The sequence below is a fragment of the Peromyscus californicus genome, unplaced genomic scaffold, assembly GCF_007827085.1.
Source record: "Peromyscus californicus insignis strain IS unplaced genomic scaffold, ASM782708v3 Scaffold_16__1_contigs__length_79575227, whole genome shotgun sequence".
Classification (NCBI taxonomy): domain Eukaryota; kingdom Metazoa; phylum Chordata; class Mammalia; order Rodentia; family Cricetidae; genus Peromyscus; species Peromyscus californicus.
This window is the reverse complement of record NW_026294458.1, coordinates 4,889,893-4,905,838: the sequence shown is the minus strand read 5'-3', so window position 1 is coordinate 4,905,838 and position 15,946 is coordinate 4,889,893. Positions and strand designations below refer to the sequence as shown.

Here is a 15,946-nt window from a genome sequence, read left to right as displayed (position 1 = left end):
ACCAGTACTCGTGGTCTTCAGCAGTAAGCGCTTACCCACACATCCTAGTGGGAACCACAGTGGCAGTGGCCTGTGTTGTTTTGGTGTCTCTGCGTATCATTTCCCTTCTTCTACTTCTTTTAGTTTCTTAAATTTGAAATGCAGATTCTTGCTTTGAAGCCTTTTTTATTTTCTAACACAGCATATAAAGCTATAAGTTCTATACCAATGATGTAGCTGTATTCTCCAAGGTATCTAAATGTTTCTATGTGATAATTGATATAAACTATAGATAATGTGCATGAATTTGAGATGTGCGCAGATAAAGTGACCCACTCACGATCATGCTCTGCCTCCAACCAGCGCCACCGGGAACTGTTTCCCACCCCTGGTCGCCACGCACTAGTTCCGTGACACACCAGATTATTTGCGTTATCTAGAATTTTAGATAAGTGGAACTGTAAGCCGTATGTGCTTTTGGTCTGACTTCTGTGCAGCTCAAATTGTGATTCACCCATGTTGTAGCAAGAGCTCTCTTCCTGGCCTTTGCAGTGCTGAGCATTTCTTGTGCCCACACTGATCGGCATTACCAGTGAGGCTCCATAACAATGTAGCTTCCACCATTTGATCAAAACCACTTTGAAGGTAAAGGTGATGGCTCACTTGGTAAGTACTTGGCATGTAAGCATAAGGACCCTCGTTCAGATCCCCAATAGCCACATAAAAAGCCACTCACATGTATTCCCAGCTCTGGGGAGGCAGAAGCAGTGGATGAGTTCACCAGCCAGTCTAGCCAGTCCAGGTGCAGCTCGAGACCCTGTCTCTAAACGTGAGGTGGAGATGCTTGAGGACACTCAAAGCCCTCTGGCCTCTGGACATGTACACATCCACACACGTCTAATCACATGAACACACACCATCATTCTATTGGTCGTATCCTCATCATACATCAAAGTTGCTTTATTATTGACTTTTTGATCTCCAGAAATTTTTTCCATAAAATTGTATTCATTGTTCTCTGAAAGTAGCTTGGGTATTTTGGTTTTTGTTTTGTTATTTTTTTTAAGCTTGCCTACAGCCATTTAAGTTGAATTTTTGGCAATGTGAGTCAAAGTTTAACCATAATCTAAAAAGTTACTGAAATGTTTCCCCTTTTCCAGGTGAAAACGTCGCCATCATATCATCAGTCAAAAGGGGAGCCTCCTGCCAGGAAGGTGAGTTTTAAAGGCAAAGCGGCCCAGAGAACTACCTTCTCCTCCTGCGCATTCTCCAGTGTGGTCAGTCTTCTGTAAATAGCAGTGCTGTTTACTTATGTTAACGTTCTCAGGCTGTTTCTGATTGGATGCCTTGATGTGTTGCTAGGATTCCTTGATTCTTCTAGACCAGCCCTCTGGGATTTCGGGCCCAGCAATCAGTCTCCTGGCAACTAAGTACTGTATGCATTGTGGAGTTAGCATCCACAGCCTCCCAGGGCTGACATCCTCATGTCCGAGGGCAATAGCAGATGAAGAATGTTCTGAGGGGAAAGCTGTCTAGTTTTCTCAGTGACACGTTTTCCCTCCAGGTAGCTGTGCCCAAAATAAACTGTCTAGAGATACTGCTTTTCAGCACACGCCACATAAGGGCCATCAGTAGATGATGGTGTCTTCTGTGCCACTGTTCCTGCCGATAGGCTGTGAGTCTCTGACCAGAACCATGCTCAGACAGCATTAAGAGAACCTCTACAGCCCCTTTCTCTATCTTGCTGTAGCTGGTGTCTGAAGCAGCAATTCTTAACCTGTGGGTTCCGACCCTTTCACAGGGTCGTGTATCAGATGTTTACATTACGATTCATAACAGTAGCAAAATTGTAATTATGAAGTGGCAACAAAATAATTTTACAGTTGGGGTCACCACAGCCTGAGGAGCTGTAACGTGCCACAGCGTTAGGAAGGTTGAGAACTACTGGTACTGAGGATGTAAGTGGCCTGGCTTCCCTTCGCCTTCGTTTACCGCTTTTTCTGATGGTTGAAGTGCTGGGTTTTGGTGTTTTATTTTGATTTTGTGCCCTCTCCAACCTTTTTTTAAATTTTAGCTGGCAATGATGTCAGCAAAGTGTCTATGGAACACAAACGACAGCTTGTGGCTCTGTTTACCCACAGCTGGTTTTAGCTTCAAAGCAGTGTGACACACACCGGTCCCTCTTCTCTGCCCACAAACTCTGACATTTTCAAACAGAAAAAGGATAAAAACAAGACCCACCATCTGAAACGTCCTGAAACAACGTGTCAGACAGGAATAACTCTGCTCTTTTCCCAGTACCATGGGCAGGCAGGACTGAGGGGTAGAATGTGGCTTCTCAGAGCCACCTGGCTTAACTTGAGCACTTAGTCAGCTTCTTGTCACTACTGTGAAATGCAGTCACAGAGAAGAGGAGATTCATTTCCCGTGTGGGTTTGGATTCATGGCCTGGCAGCTTCGTGGGTGTGGGCTTTAAGAGCAAGTGGTACATGGAGGCAGGACCACATTTGAAATAGGTTCTCATCTCCTGAGCCAGGCAGTGGAGGGAGGGTGACCAGCTTCCCGTAGTTCCCAAGGACTGAAGGATCTCCTGTTAGGCCCCTTCCCAAACGCCCATAGCAACTCCGACCACTGCTGTGCAGACCTTCCTGAATCTCTGGGTACCATTAGCAGCCAGTCACAGTAGAGCCTTGTTCGTCTCACCCAGTAAACATGAAATAATTACAATAATTACAGAAGGAAATTGGGTTGTAGACGTTCTTGACCAGCACCCATGCAGCACACATCCAACATGGTGATTAAAGGCATAGGCTTCACATATAACCGGGCTTAAACGCAAAGACTCTAAAAGCTGGCTTCTTTCTTCCTCCCGTGTGAGACAGTGATGATCTTAGAATGGCCCTAAAAACTAAACAAAGTGCTGTTGAAGTGTGCAACATTTGTGTTAGATGCGTGGCAAGTATTGTGGTGAACACCACGATTTAACATGGGCCATCAACTCCCGTGTGCCTTTTCCATTGATCACGTTGCTTACTCGTTATTATTCAGTCTTCAAGTATTTCTTTATGCTAGCTGCAGAGCTAAGCATTGGACGAGACGTGACAATGCAGTCTTTGGCCTCAAGAATCTCAACACTAGACAGGTGATCTCACAACTACCGTGCAGCTTGAGCACGCCAAGGAAAGTGTGCCGGGTGCTCTGCCAGCCCCAAGCAGGGTCCTTGTTTCTGAATGGCTGAGCGTCCTGTGCGACCTCATGTGCTTTGTGATTAGAAGAACCATGAGGGGCTTGGCGGGATGGTTAGCTACTCCTCTGCAGCCTCGTGAAAGCAAATTCTGCCACATAGCTAGGAATTTATTAGCTACTCATTTAAAAGTTGATTGATACACCTGTTTTTCAAACTCGGTAATGCCTTAGCTGTGTGGCTTCAGATGTCTGACCAAAATCAGAGAAGGATGCCACCACAGATGTCTGTTGCTCCTCTAATCAATGTCGTCTAAAGGAACATCCTGTCTGAGGCTTGGGAGCACCTTTAGTCCCAGCACTTGGGAGGCAGAGGCAGGCAGATCTCTATGAGTTCGAGTCTAGCCTGGTCTGTGTAGTGAGTTCCAGATCAGCCAGGGATACATAGTGAGACCTTGTCTCAAAATACAAACAAACAAAAAACCACCAAGCCAGGACTACTTTCACATGGCCCTTGGTGTCATTCTTAAGTGGCCAAGTGTACACCTATTCCTTCCTCATGTAAGAGTAGGTACAACTTTTCAAGTATTCTTCCTTACTTACACATCTTGAATAGCTTTTATTTTACCAATGAGAGTCTATTTCCAGCATTCACTGTACTGACTAACAAGCCATTAATTTTACCAATTAAAAATTTTGATTTTTTTTAGTTCATTTGCAGAGTCTTAAGTATTGGTCATTATATAAAAAGCTGGGGTGGAGGGGTTTGGAAGTTGCCATTGGGAATTCATGTTAACTGGTCATTCCTGAAATGTGAATTCTTAATTAGAGCCAGTGACCACCCCTGAGCTGAAGCCTAGCTGTACTAGCACATCTTTTTATCACACTGTATGTGCTGTGTAGGTGTCTATCCCAGGATAGGCAGGGAAGGCTTCCCCAGGGAAGGAGAACTTGATCTAGCCTCAGTAAGGGGAAATGTGTCTCAGGAAGACCAAGTGAGCAGAGCTCAGTGCAGGGGAGGGGAGTAGGTTGTATGGGTCTTAAATACAGAAACGTAAGAAACTCCAGGGAGATATGTGGGGATCCAGTTCACGAGAAGCCGTTTGTGGCAGCTGCTGCTTAGCTGAGGGTAGGAGTTTCCACCCATGGTCGGTAGAAAGGCGGTGAGGCCCATGGAAGGAGCAGCAGAGTTAGAAAAACACCCTACCCTGAGGCTTTACGAGAAGTAAAAGAGGAGAAATAAACTCAGACCTTCCCTCCCCATCCCCTGAAAACTCTTCAGTGACCCCGAGGTCTCAGTTATCGTCATCTGAGCTCATGCCACCCAAACCTGAAGTTTCCTCCCTACTTGGGGTTTGTCTCTCATTAGACTGTACACCTCCTGAGGGCGGGAGCCACTTTATTATGTTTGTTCTTAAATTGATAAGAACTGAGAAGTCACTTGATCATTGCCAGAGTTGTGGTCAAATAAATGAGAGGTCTATGAACAAGATCCCACAGGATGTGAGCTGTTCACAGACAGGGGGTGGGGCAGGAAGTCTGTGGCCCTGGCAAGGAGAGGAAGAACAAAGCATCCTTGATGACCTAGGCTTCTGTTTCTGGAATAATCTGCAATATTCTAAGGGAAGGTTATGTAAAGAGCAGTGTGAACTTTAATGCACAATGTGTGCACGTGTGTGTGTGTGTGTGTGTGTGTGTGTGTGTGTGTGTGTGTGTGTAAGTCTCTCTGTCCATATATCCTGGTTCAGCCTTGACTACAATGTCTATCCCATAGTTGCTCTGATGGGTGAAAATGGCAGTTGTGTCTGGTGAACAGCAGCTGCACAAGTGACGTGTAAGAAACACAAAGACGGCAGCTGAGTATGTCTGCCGCACAGTCTCTCTGAACCCGTAACTGAAGGGTGTGAGCATCGCCTCCCCTGTCAGCACTGACACATGAGGAAGGAGGGAAGCAGCCGTGCTCCCGCAGGCGCTGCCGACTTCCTGGAGTGCACATCTTACACAGCAGTCACTTTTCAGGAGGTCAGCATTCCTCTCCTGCCGCAGTCAATGTATGGCACATAGCACAGCCTGTGTCCTCTCTCCAGTCTTTTGCATTTTAGATATTAAAATGTCAGCAAACAAAAATTTATGTAGACTCTGTGTAGCATATTAATAGGCTTTGTGTATAGCTAATTGTGTGTATAAAATTTCTGCTTAATTGGCTCCCACTGATACCTTCCATAACAGTCGGGAGATACACATGCGTCCCTGGGATCTTCTCAGTGTTTGCTCATGGATGACCAGAACCTGACAGGTCAGTTTACAGGGAACCCCTAGAAGAGGTCCAAGCTGGAGATTTTCATAGCAGTCAAGGTAGACCAAAGGACCTTAGGGGATTACAGCCTCAGAGACCACGGCACTACGGTACATCTTTGGTGATTACTGCAGAAACACCAACTAGGAATTTGTGACTGTTAGATGCACAGCCATCAGAAAGGACATGTCCTTACAAAGCTTGCTCTCCTGCCTGAGGCCCCTCCTGGAGTGAACCAGTTTTCCGTGCTATGTGTATGCAGAAGGGTCAGGTGCATGGATTCCACTGAAGGCTCCCTGGGCTGGAGGTACCCCTGGACCATCCACAGCTGATGTTCTCTCAGAATAACCTCTGCCTTAGAGCGGTGTGGGTGAGAAGAGGCAGCCAAAGAGTTTGTGACTCCATTAATGGATTCCCGTCAAGCCTTGGTTGGGTGCTGGGTCTTGGGAGGCTGGAAGCTGGTGGACCGGATAGCTCTTGCTCTTTGTGTTTGCAAGTCGGTGTTAGCTGTGCTCGTGGGTTCTGTTCAGCCCAGAACCAAACAGCGAGGCTATATCCGAAGAGTCTGTGGCTGGTTTTCCCTCTCCCGGGTGTTCTGGTGTTGTGAGCCCTGTTCCTTGTCTTCCCATCCTGTCAGGAATGGAGACAGTGAGACCTGCTCAGGATGTTTTCAGATTTCATCTTTTTTGAGGTTTTTGTTTTTGTTTTTGTTTTTTAACAAGAAAACATCCAGAACAAGGTACTGTTTCCACAACATCAGGAAAATTGGCTAGCCCCAAGAATGGCTGGTCGGTGATTTCACAAGAGTTAACAAAAACATGAAGCCAGGAAAGCACTGAGATAGATTTCTATAGGAGTGTTTTGTTTCTCTGAGACGGGGTCTCACGATCTAAGTGCAATTGTCCTGCACTCTCCTGCCTGTCCGGGCTGGGGTTCCAGTGTGTCAGCCCCATGTGCTTGCTGACTGCAGCCTTTCTAGACATGCTGTGGAGGGAGCCTTGAAGGAGTTGTCTGCTGTACAGATGCAAGTTCCCCTAAACAACCAAATGACAGCCCTTGAATGTTGGTGCTCTCCTGGAATCCTTGTCAGAACTGTGTCTCAGAGTCACTTCAGTGCCTCAGTTGGCTATAAAACAACACACCGGGAAACAAGGGTCTGGTGTGACGTGGTTTTAGTGCAGGCTCAGGTGAAGACTTCAACCAGCATTGTTACACTGATGTAAAGACGCTGGTGTCCAGTGGCTTTCGGCATCTGGAGGCCACTGAGGTAGGTAAAAAGACAGGCGTTCTCAGTAGCTCCAAAGATGGAGCTGATACCGGTGTAGCTGTTGGGTCAGCTTAGAAGGAATGTTTTACAGTAGGTGCTGCGGTTGATGAGCCGGTATTGGTGCATTATTAATAACTAAGGTCTGTGCTTTACTTCGGCTTGATGCCTTGTGTTGTGTATTCTGTGGGTTCTGGCATGTGTGTAACGAGCTGCGTCTACTGAGGATCGTACAGGGTAGCCTCATTGAGCGCCAGATCTTTACCTCCACCTGTTGGTAATGCTTCCCCACCCCTCCACCCCAAACATTTGCAACTACCAATCTCTTTGCCGCCTCTGGTTTTGCCTTTTCTGGAATGCCATGTGGTTAGTATGTTGTTTCTTCCACCCAGCAGTCAGCATGTAAGATTTCTTGCTGTAGTTTTTCATATTGAGCAGCATTTGTCTGTACGTACTGCGGCTGCTTGTCCACTCACCTTTTGAACGACATCTTAGTTGCTTACAGGCTTTTGCAGTCATGCAGAAGGCTACAGTAGACATCTGCAGGTTTCTCTGTGGACATGTTTTCAGGTCATACAGTGGATTACTGAGTTATATGTCAACACTCAGTTTTCTACACTGTCAAGATAATTGACTTCAAATTTAAAGAGAAGTGGTTGTTTGACTAGTTCTGGTGGGTCTTGGACTGAGATCTGGCAGCACCCTTGTGGCTGGCTCTGTGTGTGTGTGTGTGTGTGTGTGTGTGTGTGTGTGCGCGCGCGCGCGCGCGCGTGCGTGCATGCAGGAGCAGCCATTAATGTGATCACTTTTTACTTCTATAGAATTTAATATTAAAAATTGCAAATAAAAACATCACACACTAAAATTTAGCAGACACAAAATCTCTACAACTCAGTGAGATTTTACATTGTTAGACTGGCCATTCAGAATGGCCACTGTGGAGCTTCATGTTGCATTTTATACAAAATCACAAAATCCATGACAGAATTAGCACTAGAAAAGCAACTAGCTTTATATCCTCTTTCCTAACTCCTGTCCATTTTAACTCCCGGTAGGTTTTAGAGAATGTTCTCTGTGCCACTAGAATGTATTTCCTCTTTGCTGGGTGAATCACGGCTGTTGCCTCCTCTCTCCTCTCCCTGCAGGCTGAGGTCAGCCTCTGCCAGGCTCCTCTTCTGGTCCTGCTAGTCCCGCAATGGCCAGGATGCGGGATGCTGGGCCTTCCTCATCTCAACCCCAACCCCTCTGCCCTTTCCTGGAGCTATGTTGCTATTTCACTCTCCTCTCTGGCTCATCAAGTTTACCCTCCAGCTTGGCTTTCAGTGGTGGGAACTCACTCCTGTGCTTAGAGATCTTGGTGCTTCTTCCCTGATGGACCAACGCAGAGGAAGCAGATTGGTGTGGCGGGGGATACTAGATGGCTTTTCATGGAGATAATGGCACTTGATTTATTTATGTTCTCTTGTTTTTCTATTGATGACTTCTTATCCCGATCCCCTTCCATCCAAACTCTGGTCCCCAGATGCTGCTTCCATCTGCCATCTTGGCTGTCCCCTGTATTGATTTCTCAGTGTGTTTGGGGTGTTTTGTTTTGTCTTAGTTTTAAAGGTTTTTCAGGGGGTGTACTTTGTGGTGGTCTTGGGTTTACTGTGTATATCCTAGCCTCTCTGATTCTGTTTCTGATTTAAACTAGCTAATTCCATCTGTATCAGTCTGATTTGTTATAGGCCCTGTTTGCATTGCATGCATATTATATAGTTACTTTTTAAAATTCAGTTATGGGAGAATGTGAAAACAGACATTTATATAGTATTTTACAATTACACAGTTAACTTTTCTAGTTCTCCCTGTTTATCCATGTGCATTTGAAATAGCTGGAATGATTTTCATTCTGAAGAACCCCCTTAGTCGATTTTGTCAGAGAGAGGTAGGTACAGGTGTGAATGCCTCAGTACCATGTGGAGGTCAGAGGACAACTTGCAGGAATCCGTTCTCTCCTTCCATCCTGGGTTCCAGGGATCAAATTCAGGTGGTCAGGCTTGCAGAGCAAGTACTTTTCACCACTGAGCCATCTCTGCAATCCTCCCAGGGTGTGGGGGTTCGCATGCAATCCTCCCAGGGTGTGGGGGTTCGCATGCAATCCTCCCAGGTGTGGGAGCTTGAATGTAATTGGCTCCAAAATCTAATAGGGAGTGCAACTATTAGGAGATGTGGCCTCTTTGGAAAAAGGTGTGGCCTTATTAGAGGAAGTGTGTCACTGGGGGCGGGCTTTGAGGTTTCAGAAGCTTACGCCGGGCCTAGTGTCTTACTGTCTCTTCCTGCTGCCTGCGGATCAAGATATAGAACTCTCAGCTCCTCCACCATGTCTGCCTGCATGCCATCATGTCTCACCATGAAGATAATGAACTAAACCTCTGAACTGTAAGCCAGCCCCAATTAAATGTTTCCCTTTATGAGAGTTGCCATGGTCATGCTGTCTCTCCACAGCAACAGAAATCCTGTTTACCTGGTCAAGAGTCCAGCCTGAACTGAGCCCAAGCTGTCATTAGGGCAGGAGCACTGCCATTTAGAGGGGCTGATTTGGACCTAACAGGGTCCAGGTGAGGATGTTATGCCCTTTGTTGGCTTGGTATGTTTGATACGTTATCGGGCCTGGCTTTTTGATATGCTCTTCATATGCCCATGTGCCCAGATATCCCTGTATACTTGGGTAAGTTTGCAGATGGTGCCTTTTTACTTAGGAATAAGCTCTTAGCAGGCTATGCTTCCTGGGCTGTGTTGGAGAGGTGGTGCTGTGTGGGTGGAAGGGTGAGAGTCAATCACCTGCCCCTGTCTGTGCTCAGAATAGAGCCAAATGCTGCTTTGTAAAATGGAGTTCCCCGAAGCCAGGCACAGCCGAACACACCGTTGTACACACTGTGACGGCGGCACAGCCGACCGAACACACCGATGTACACGCTGTGACGGCGGCACAGCCGACTGAACACACCGTTGTACACGCTGTTGTACACGCTGTGATGGCGGCACAGCCGACTGAACACACCGATGTACACGCTGTGACAGCGGCACAGCCGACTGAACACACCGATGTACACGTTGTGACGGCAGCACAGCCGACTGAACACACCGTTGTACACGCTGTTGTACACGCTGTGACGGCGGCACAGCCGACTGAACACACCGATGTATACGCTGTGACGGCGGCACAGCCGACTGAACACACCGATGTACACGCTGTGACGGCGGCACAGCCGACTGAACACACCGATGTACACGCTGTGACGGCGGCACAGCCGACTGAACACACCGATGTACACGCTGTGACGGCGGCACAGCCGACTGAACACACCGATGTACACGCTGTGACGGCGGCACAGCCGACTGAACACACCGATGTACACGCTGTGACGACGGCACAGCCTGGCTCCACAGTTCAGCTTCGGACATTGCTCCCTAGGGAAGAGTGCTGCAGTCCCCCGTAGCCCTGGGGCTGTGGTGTTGGCTGACTGTAGCTTTACTCTGTGGCCACGCCTAGCTGTTTGGTTTTCAACAATGAGCTGGGACATAAATAGATGTACAATCCCAGGGTTTCAACTCTGATTCTCTTTAAGTAATTATTCCTGAAGTCTATATTATCTTTCTTCCTGCTGCCTGAGGGCTCCTCCAGTTGTCTCTTTCCTCAGGGTTCCTCCACAGAGTGGTCCTGTAGTGTAGGTTGTATCTGCTTTACACCTGAAAATCTCCACTCTGTTACCTTTCGTAACTCCCGTGGCCTTAACGTGGCTTTAGACCTCTCTCGCCTGATTTTGATGAAGCCAGCTCTCTTTAGAAGAGAGGAGGAGGAGCTGTCAGTGTGTGAGCCTGCATTTATCCCTGGGAAAACTCTCTTCCACCTCTCTCGCGCTCTGGGGAGGGACAGTGGAAAGTTTCTGTGTCACCCCGTAATCCAGGAGTCCAAGGCTGCTAGGAGGGGACTGCCGCCTGTGGTCCTGTTGTTAGAAATGAGCTCGGGCTCACAAAGAAGAGACCACCACCCCAGTTAAAGGGTCTCAAGGAGGCAGCTTGCCATGTTCACAGGAACAGCAGAACATGGTCAACCAGACAGGGCGACTGTTGGTTTTCATTCTCAGACAGGTGGTGACTGTGCCCTTTCCCCATTGGCTGGGGTCCAACCACACAGTCTTTCACAGATGGCTAGTTTCAGAGAGAGAGATTCATGTGTATGGGTGTTTTGTCTGCATGTATGTCTGTGCACCACATGCGTGCCTGGTGACTAAAAGAGGGCATCGAATCCCCTGGAACTAGAGTTAGACAATTGTGAACCACCATGTGGGAGCTGAGAACTAACCCAGGTCCCCTATGTAAGTTCAATTGGTATGGTTTAAAGTCTATAAAATGTGTAATAAAATTTGGCTTTAAACTTATAACAAAAGGCTTATAATTAAAATCTATATGTGGGTATATGTATGATTTGACTCTTGTTTAGGAAAATAGATGTTTTTAAATAGCAACCCTATGACTGTCCTCCATCTTGGCTGATGACTTCATCAAGATGGAAACAACCGCATGCTGGTAGCCATCTTTACAAAGATTAAAGGGTACGTGCCATGTGATGTCATCATCTTAAGATGACTCTGTGGCATAGAGCAGCAATTCTAAAACTCACCTATCACCCTGCAAGAATGGCCAGGCTCCTAACTGCCGAGTCCTTGCTCCAGCCCTCCAACTGGCCCGAAAGGAAGGAAATCAGGGGAGGGGTTGGTCACTTAGGTCACTTAAGTTCCAGGAGTGCAGCAGGCCTCTGTGTAAACAAGTTACAGGTGGCAGAGATTCAGACATTTGCATGAAGGTTTTACAAGGTGGTAGAAAATAAAAAGATTTGGATTCTTTGTCATAAATGAAAGTTTTAGAGTATTTGACAGAAAAGATGAGCATTTCGAGTTTATTTTACTTTGGGTTTGCCTCTTCTGGCATAGAACTGTTTCACAAGCCAAAGCAGGGTGGAGGGCAACACACAGCCTCCCAGATAGAACTGCCACTGTTCCATTAAGTCCAGGGAGCCCTCACCACTCGGGCATCCATCTAGGACTTAGCCCAGCCACACATAATGGAAAGCAAGCTGAGGAGTACTGAAGACCTCCTCCCAGAGCATCCTGGGAACTCAAGACAGACCTTGCTGCTCCTGGGTGCAGGGTCTGGCTTGGAGTCCCCCTTGCTGAGCTGGGGTGCTGGGAGGAAGAAGCTTCATTCATTCACAGGCACTCACTAGTCTCACTGAAATCAGAGATTTATTTTTCCTTCATCGCCATTGTTCACCTGGACTGTTTCTAGAACCTTTACATGACTTTTTGGTTAGGTTTGGTTCTCATGCTTTTCACCAGTTGCAGTTGAGAACAGAACGTGTGGCGCTCTTCGGCTGCCATGCTGGAGGTGACCCCTCACCTCTCCAGTCCCATCGTGGGAAGCTGTAACTAGGAGCTGTCTTCCTAAGAGTGGGCATGTCCTGAACATGCTATACGAGAAACGTGCAAATACAGCATGTCTTCCCACAGGCTCAGAACTTACTGAACATAATAAATTCACAAGGTTTAGTGGTTCAGTGACAGCTTTTATCATTAAATCCATCTACCTTGCTAGCCTGGCTAAGGGAACAAAGAAAGAAAGAAAGAAAAAAAGAAAGAAAGAACATGATTGCTGTTAGCTGTGGTGGAGGAGAAGCTTCATTGTAGATAAAAGGGAGAGCATGGCCAGAGGCAGGGACATCTGGGAGAGTCCAGAGTGGACATGACCAGGCTGAGCTGGGACATATGGGGGAGGGGGAGGAGAGGGGAGAGCGGAACCAGCTGCAGTAGCCAGGAGGCCAAAGGTACAGGAAAGGGTCAGGTAACCACAATGTCTACATTATATAGGGAAGGGCAGCCCAGGCCCCCAGGGCTGGAGAGTCCAGGGTAGAGGGCGGCGGGGTGTGAGAGCCATTCTCTATAACTGGCAGGGACTGAGAGATGCTGGGAGAGCCAGAGGCCGAGTCTGCTTTGCTATGTTAAATAAGCACCTCAGCCATTTGTCCCGGGTTTGGGGTTTGAAACTTAACACTGACCAGTCTTAACTAGTTACTAATATTAACTCTCAGATCACACAGCACATAGTTGTGTGTGTGTGTGTGTGTGTGTGTGTGTGTGTGTGTGTGTGTGTGTGTGTCCCCTCTGTCTCTGTCTCTCTCTCTCTCTCGTGTCTGTAGGTGTGTCTGTCTGTCTGTCTGTGTACATGTGTGTATTACAGAGTGAATACAAATGAAAGAGACTGCCATGGAGTGAAGAGGTTTCAGCAGTGAGCTGAGAAAGTCCGAAGAGGTTCAAACTAGACCAGTACTGAGAGGGAGCCGCTGGAGTCCGGCTTGAGCACAGAGCTGCAGCGTGTGCCTGCAGAGGGAGAAGGCGATACAGGTGCAGGTCCAGATGGGCACACAGGCAGGCCGACAGTGTGGAGTTGGCTGCATTAACGATGGGGGACCGGCCTGAATCCGGGAACCCTTGGTCTTTAGTGCACACACCTGGTATCAGATGATCTGCTGGTGTTGGGGCCATGCTTCCACATTTTTTTTTTTTGTTTTTTTTTGTTTTTTTTGAGACAGGGTTTCTCTGTGTAGCTTTGCACCTTTCCTGGAACTCACTTTGGAGACTAGGCTGGGCTCGAACTCGCAGAGATCCGCCTGGCTCTGCCTCCCGAGTGCTGGGATTAAAGGCGTGAGCCACCACCGCCCGGCCTTGCTTCCACATTTTTAAGTATCCAGGGAGTTATACTTTTTCCTAAATCTGGTAAGTCCAATAAATTCTTGAACCTGGCCTCCCCAAGAGAATTTTAATATGCCCATGTGCCCCCACAGTTTAAAATCTCCCCAGTAAATTTACAGGGTGGCCCTTTTTCTAGTCACAGGAATAAATCATTTATCCATCTCTTCTAGATAGGAGGTGGCTGAGGAATGGTTGTAGACAGAAGTTTTCCTGTGTTCCATAGCTGTTCGGTCCCAAATAAATACACAGAGGCTTATATTAATTAATTACAAGCTGTTTGGTATATGGCCCAGGCTTATTACTAACTAGCTCATTCATCTTAAATGAACCCATTTCTATTAATCTATGTATCGCTACGTGTCTCGTGGCTTTACCTGAGTTCCATTACATCTTGCTTCTGAGGCCGCTCGCAGTGTATCCTCTGACCCCGCCTTTCTTCTTCCTGTATCTCTCTTGGATTTTCCACCTGGCAGTCTCCTGTCTTGCCATAGGTCAAAGCAGCTTCTTTATTAACCAGTGGTAGCAACATGTATCCACAGCCTACAGAAAGACCATCTGACAGCAGATGGTAGAATTTCTAGGTCCATTCAGGGCCTGGTGTCCTTCTCCCTCAAAATGGAGTGAAAAAAAACTGATTGTAAATGGAGTCTCCCAGGGCATCCAGCCTGTTCTTATGTACACAGAGTAACTTAGAAGGGGCCTTAGCCTGCTCTCAGCGGGGTGACACCATCTACCCATTGTTCCTGCTACTCTCTGGAAGCTACAAAGGCTATTCAGCCCTGGTCATCTCTGGAGAACAGACTCAGTTCCGTCCTCTGTCACGCTACACAGGTGAGAACATTGATGAACAAAACTCCATCCTTATTTTAGGCTCTTTTCATAATGGAACCCAAAGCACGTTGTCCTTTTCAGCAGCCATTTTGCATGCTTGCCCTGCAGTGAACATGCCAAGGTTAAGCTGCTGATTCTGCTCACACATGCCATCTGTGTGCACACTCCCGCCTTCAGTGCAGCCCATGCTTCATTTCTGACCTGCGGAATCGTTATTTCCCACCCACACAGAGGCCTCGCCTGCTTTCATCCGGGTCAACCAATGTTGTCTAGAGCCAGGCCAGCAGTGGAGCTCTGGTTCACCAGGAGAGACCCGGGTCACTCCTGCCTCTCAGGGCCTTTCACTGCTGTTCCCACTGCGCCCAGGTGTCTCTTGGTGTGGGGCTGTGCGTAGACCAGGTGGGTGCCAGTGGCAGTTCTCTGGACCATCTTTGTTCCCGCTCTTCCAGTAGAAGAGTACTTACCAAAACTACACCAGCGCGTCTGTCATCCCGGAATGCACCAGACACTGTAACTGTAGCTGTTGGTTCCGCGGACGTCCTCTGACTTCCACACCAAGGCTGTTCACATGTGTACACACACATCACTCACACACACACACACACACACACACACACACACACACACACACAAAATTATTTTTCCAGTTCTTTGTGTGTTAGTTCCAACATCTCTGAGCGTTGCTGTTGCTGTTTTCTTGGCTGTGGGTCACATTTTCTGCTCCTCCTGTCCAGGAATCTCATCTTGTATGCTGTAAACTGACAGCAGTGTTGTTGAACGTCTGCATTTTCTTGTCTTCTTTTAGTGGCATTCGAGTTTGGCTGTCAGTTGCTGTTAAATTTTTCAGAGCGTTCTTTCTCAGCTATTCTAGGAATAGGTTTGAAGTATCCCAGATCCTATGCCTGGCTTGGAGCTGAGCTTCTCCCACAACACCCAGATCCTCATCCACACTCTTCCTAGTCTGAATCGTCAGTATTCTCTTGTCTTCTGGCACTTTGCAAAGTCTGGAATTTCCATGAGCCTTTCAGAGTTCCAAGCAGCAGTCCCAGGCCTCTGGAGTCTAGCCTGCACAAGGGAGTTAGTAGTAAGCCCTGTATTGATTTCTAGAGCTCAGCTCAGCTCCCTCCTCTTCAAATTCTACCCACTGCCGGTATGAAACTCCTAGTTCCTTTTTTAAATATTTTTTTATTTTACTTCTTTACATTTATTTGTTTGTTTAGGCATGGGGGCACACACTTCTTGCCCTCATCCCAACAACCAAGTCCTCCAGAAGGAGGTCAGACATGTTTGTCTCTTTCAGGCAGCAAATTCCCATTGAGAGTAAATATAGCATAGCCTTGTGATGGGCACTCCCTTTGATTTGTAATTGGATTGTTAACTTGGTTTTGCTAATTGTCTTTGGCACTGTTCTATTACTGTGAAGAGACATCATGACCACAGCAACTCTGATAAGAGAAAACATTTAACTGGAGGCTTGTTTACAGTTTCAGAGGCTTAGTCCATTATCATCAAGGTAGGGGGCATGGTCTCAGGCTTGGTGCTGGAGAATTAGTTGAGAGCTACATCCTCATCTGCAGGCAGAGAGAGACTGCCTGGGTCTAG

The 15,946-nt window shown here is 47.3% G+C and overlaps 1 protein-coding gene across 5 annotated transcripts in view; it reads left to right on the top strand.

Moving 5' to 3' along the window:
- Positions 1-15,946, top strand: part of Vps8 (VPS8 subunit of CORVET complex) — a 236,527-nt gene that overhangs the window by 200,498 nt on the left and 20,083 nt on the right. For all 5 annotated transcript variants that reach the window (XM_052740097.1, XM_052740098.1, XM_052740099.1 and 2 more), the window contains one exon: positions 1,140-1,193. In XM_052740097.1, the coding sequence (XP_052596057.1) occupies positions 1,140-1,193 (54 nt within the window). The remainder of the gene's footprint in view (positions 1-1,139; positions 1,194-15,946) is intronic.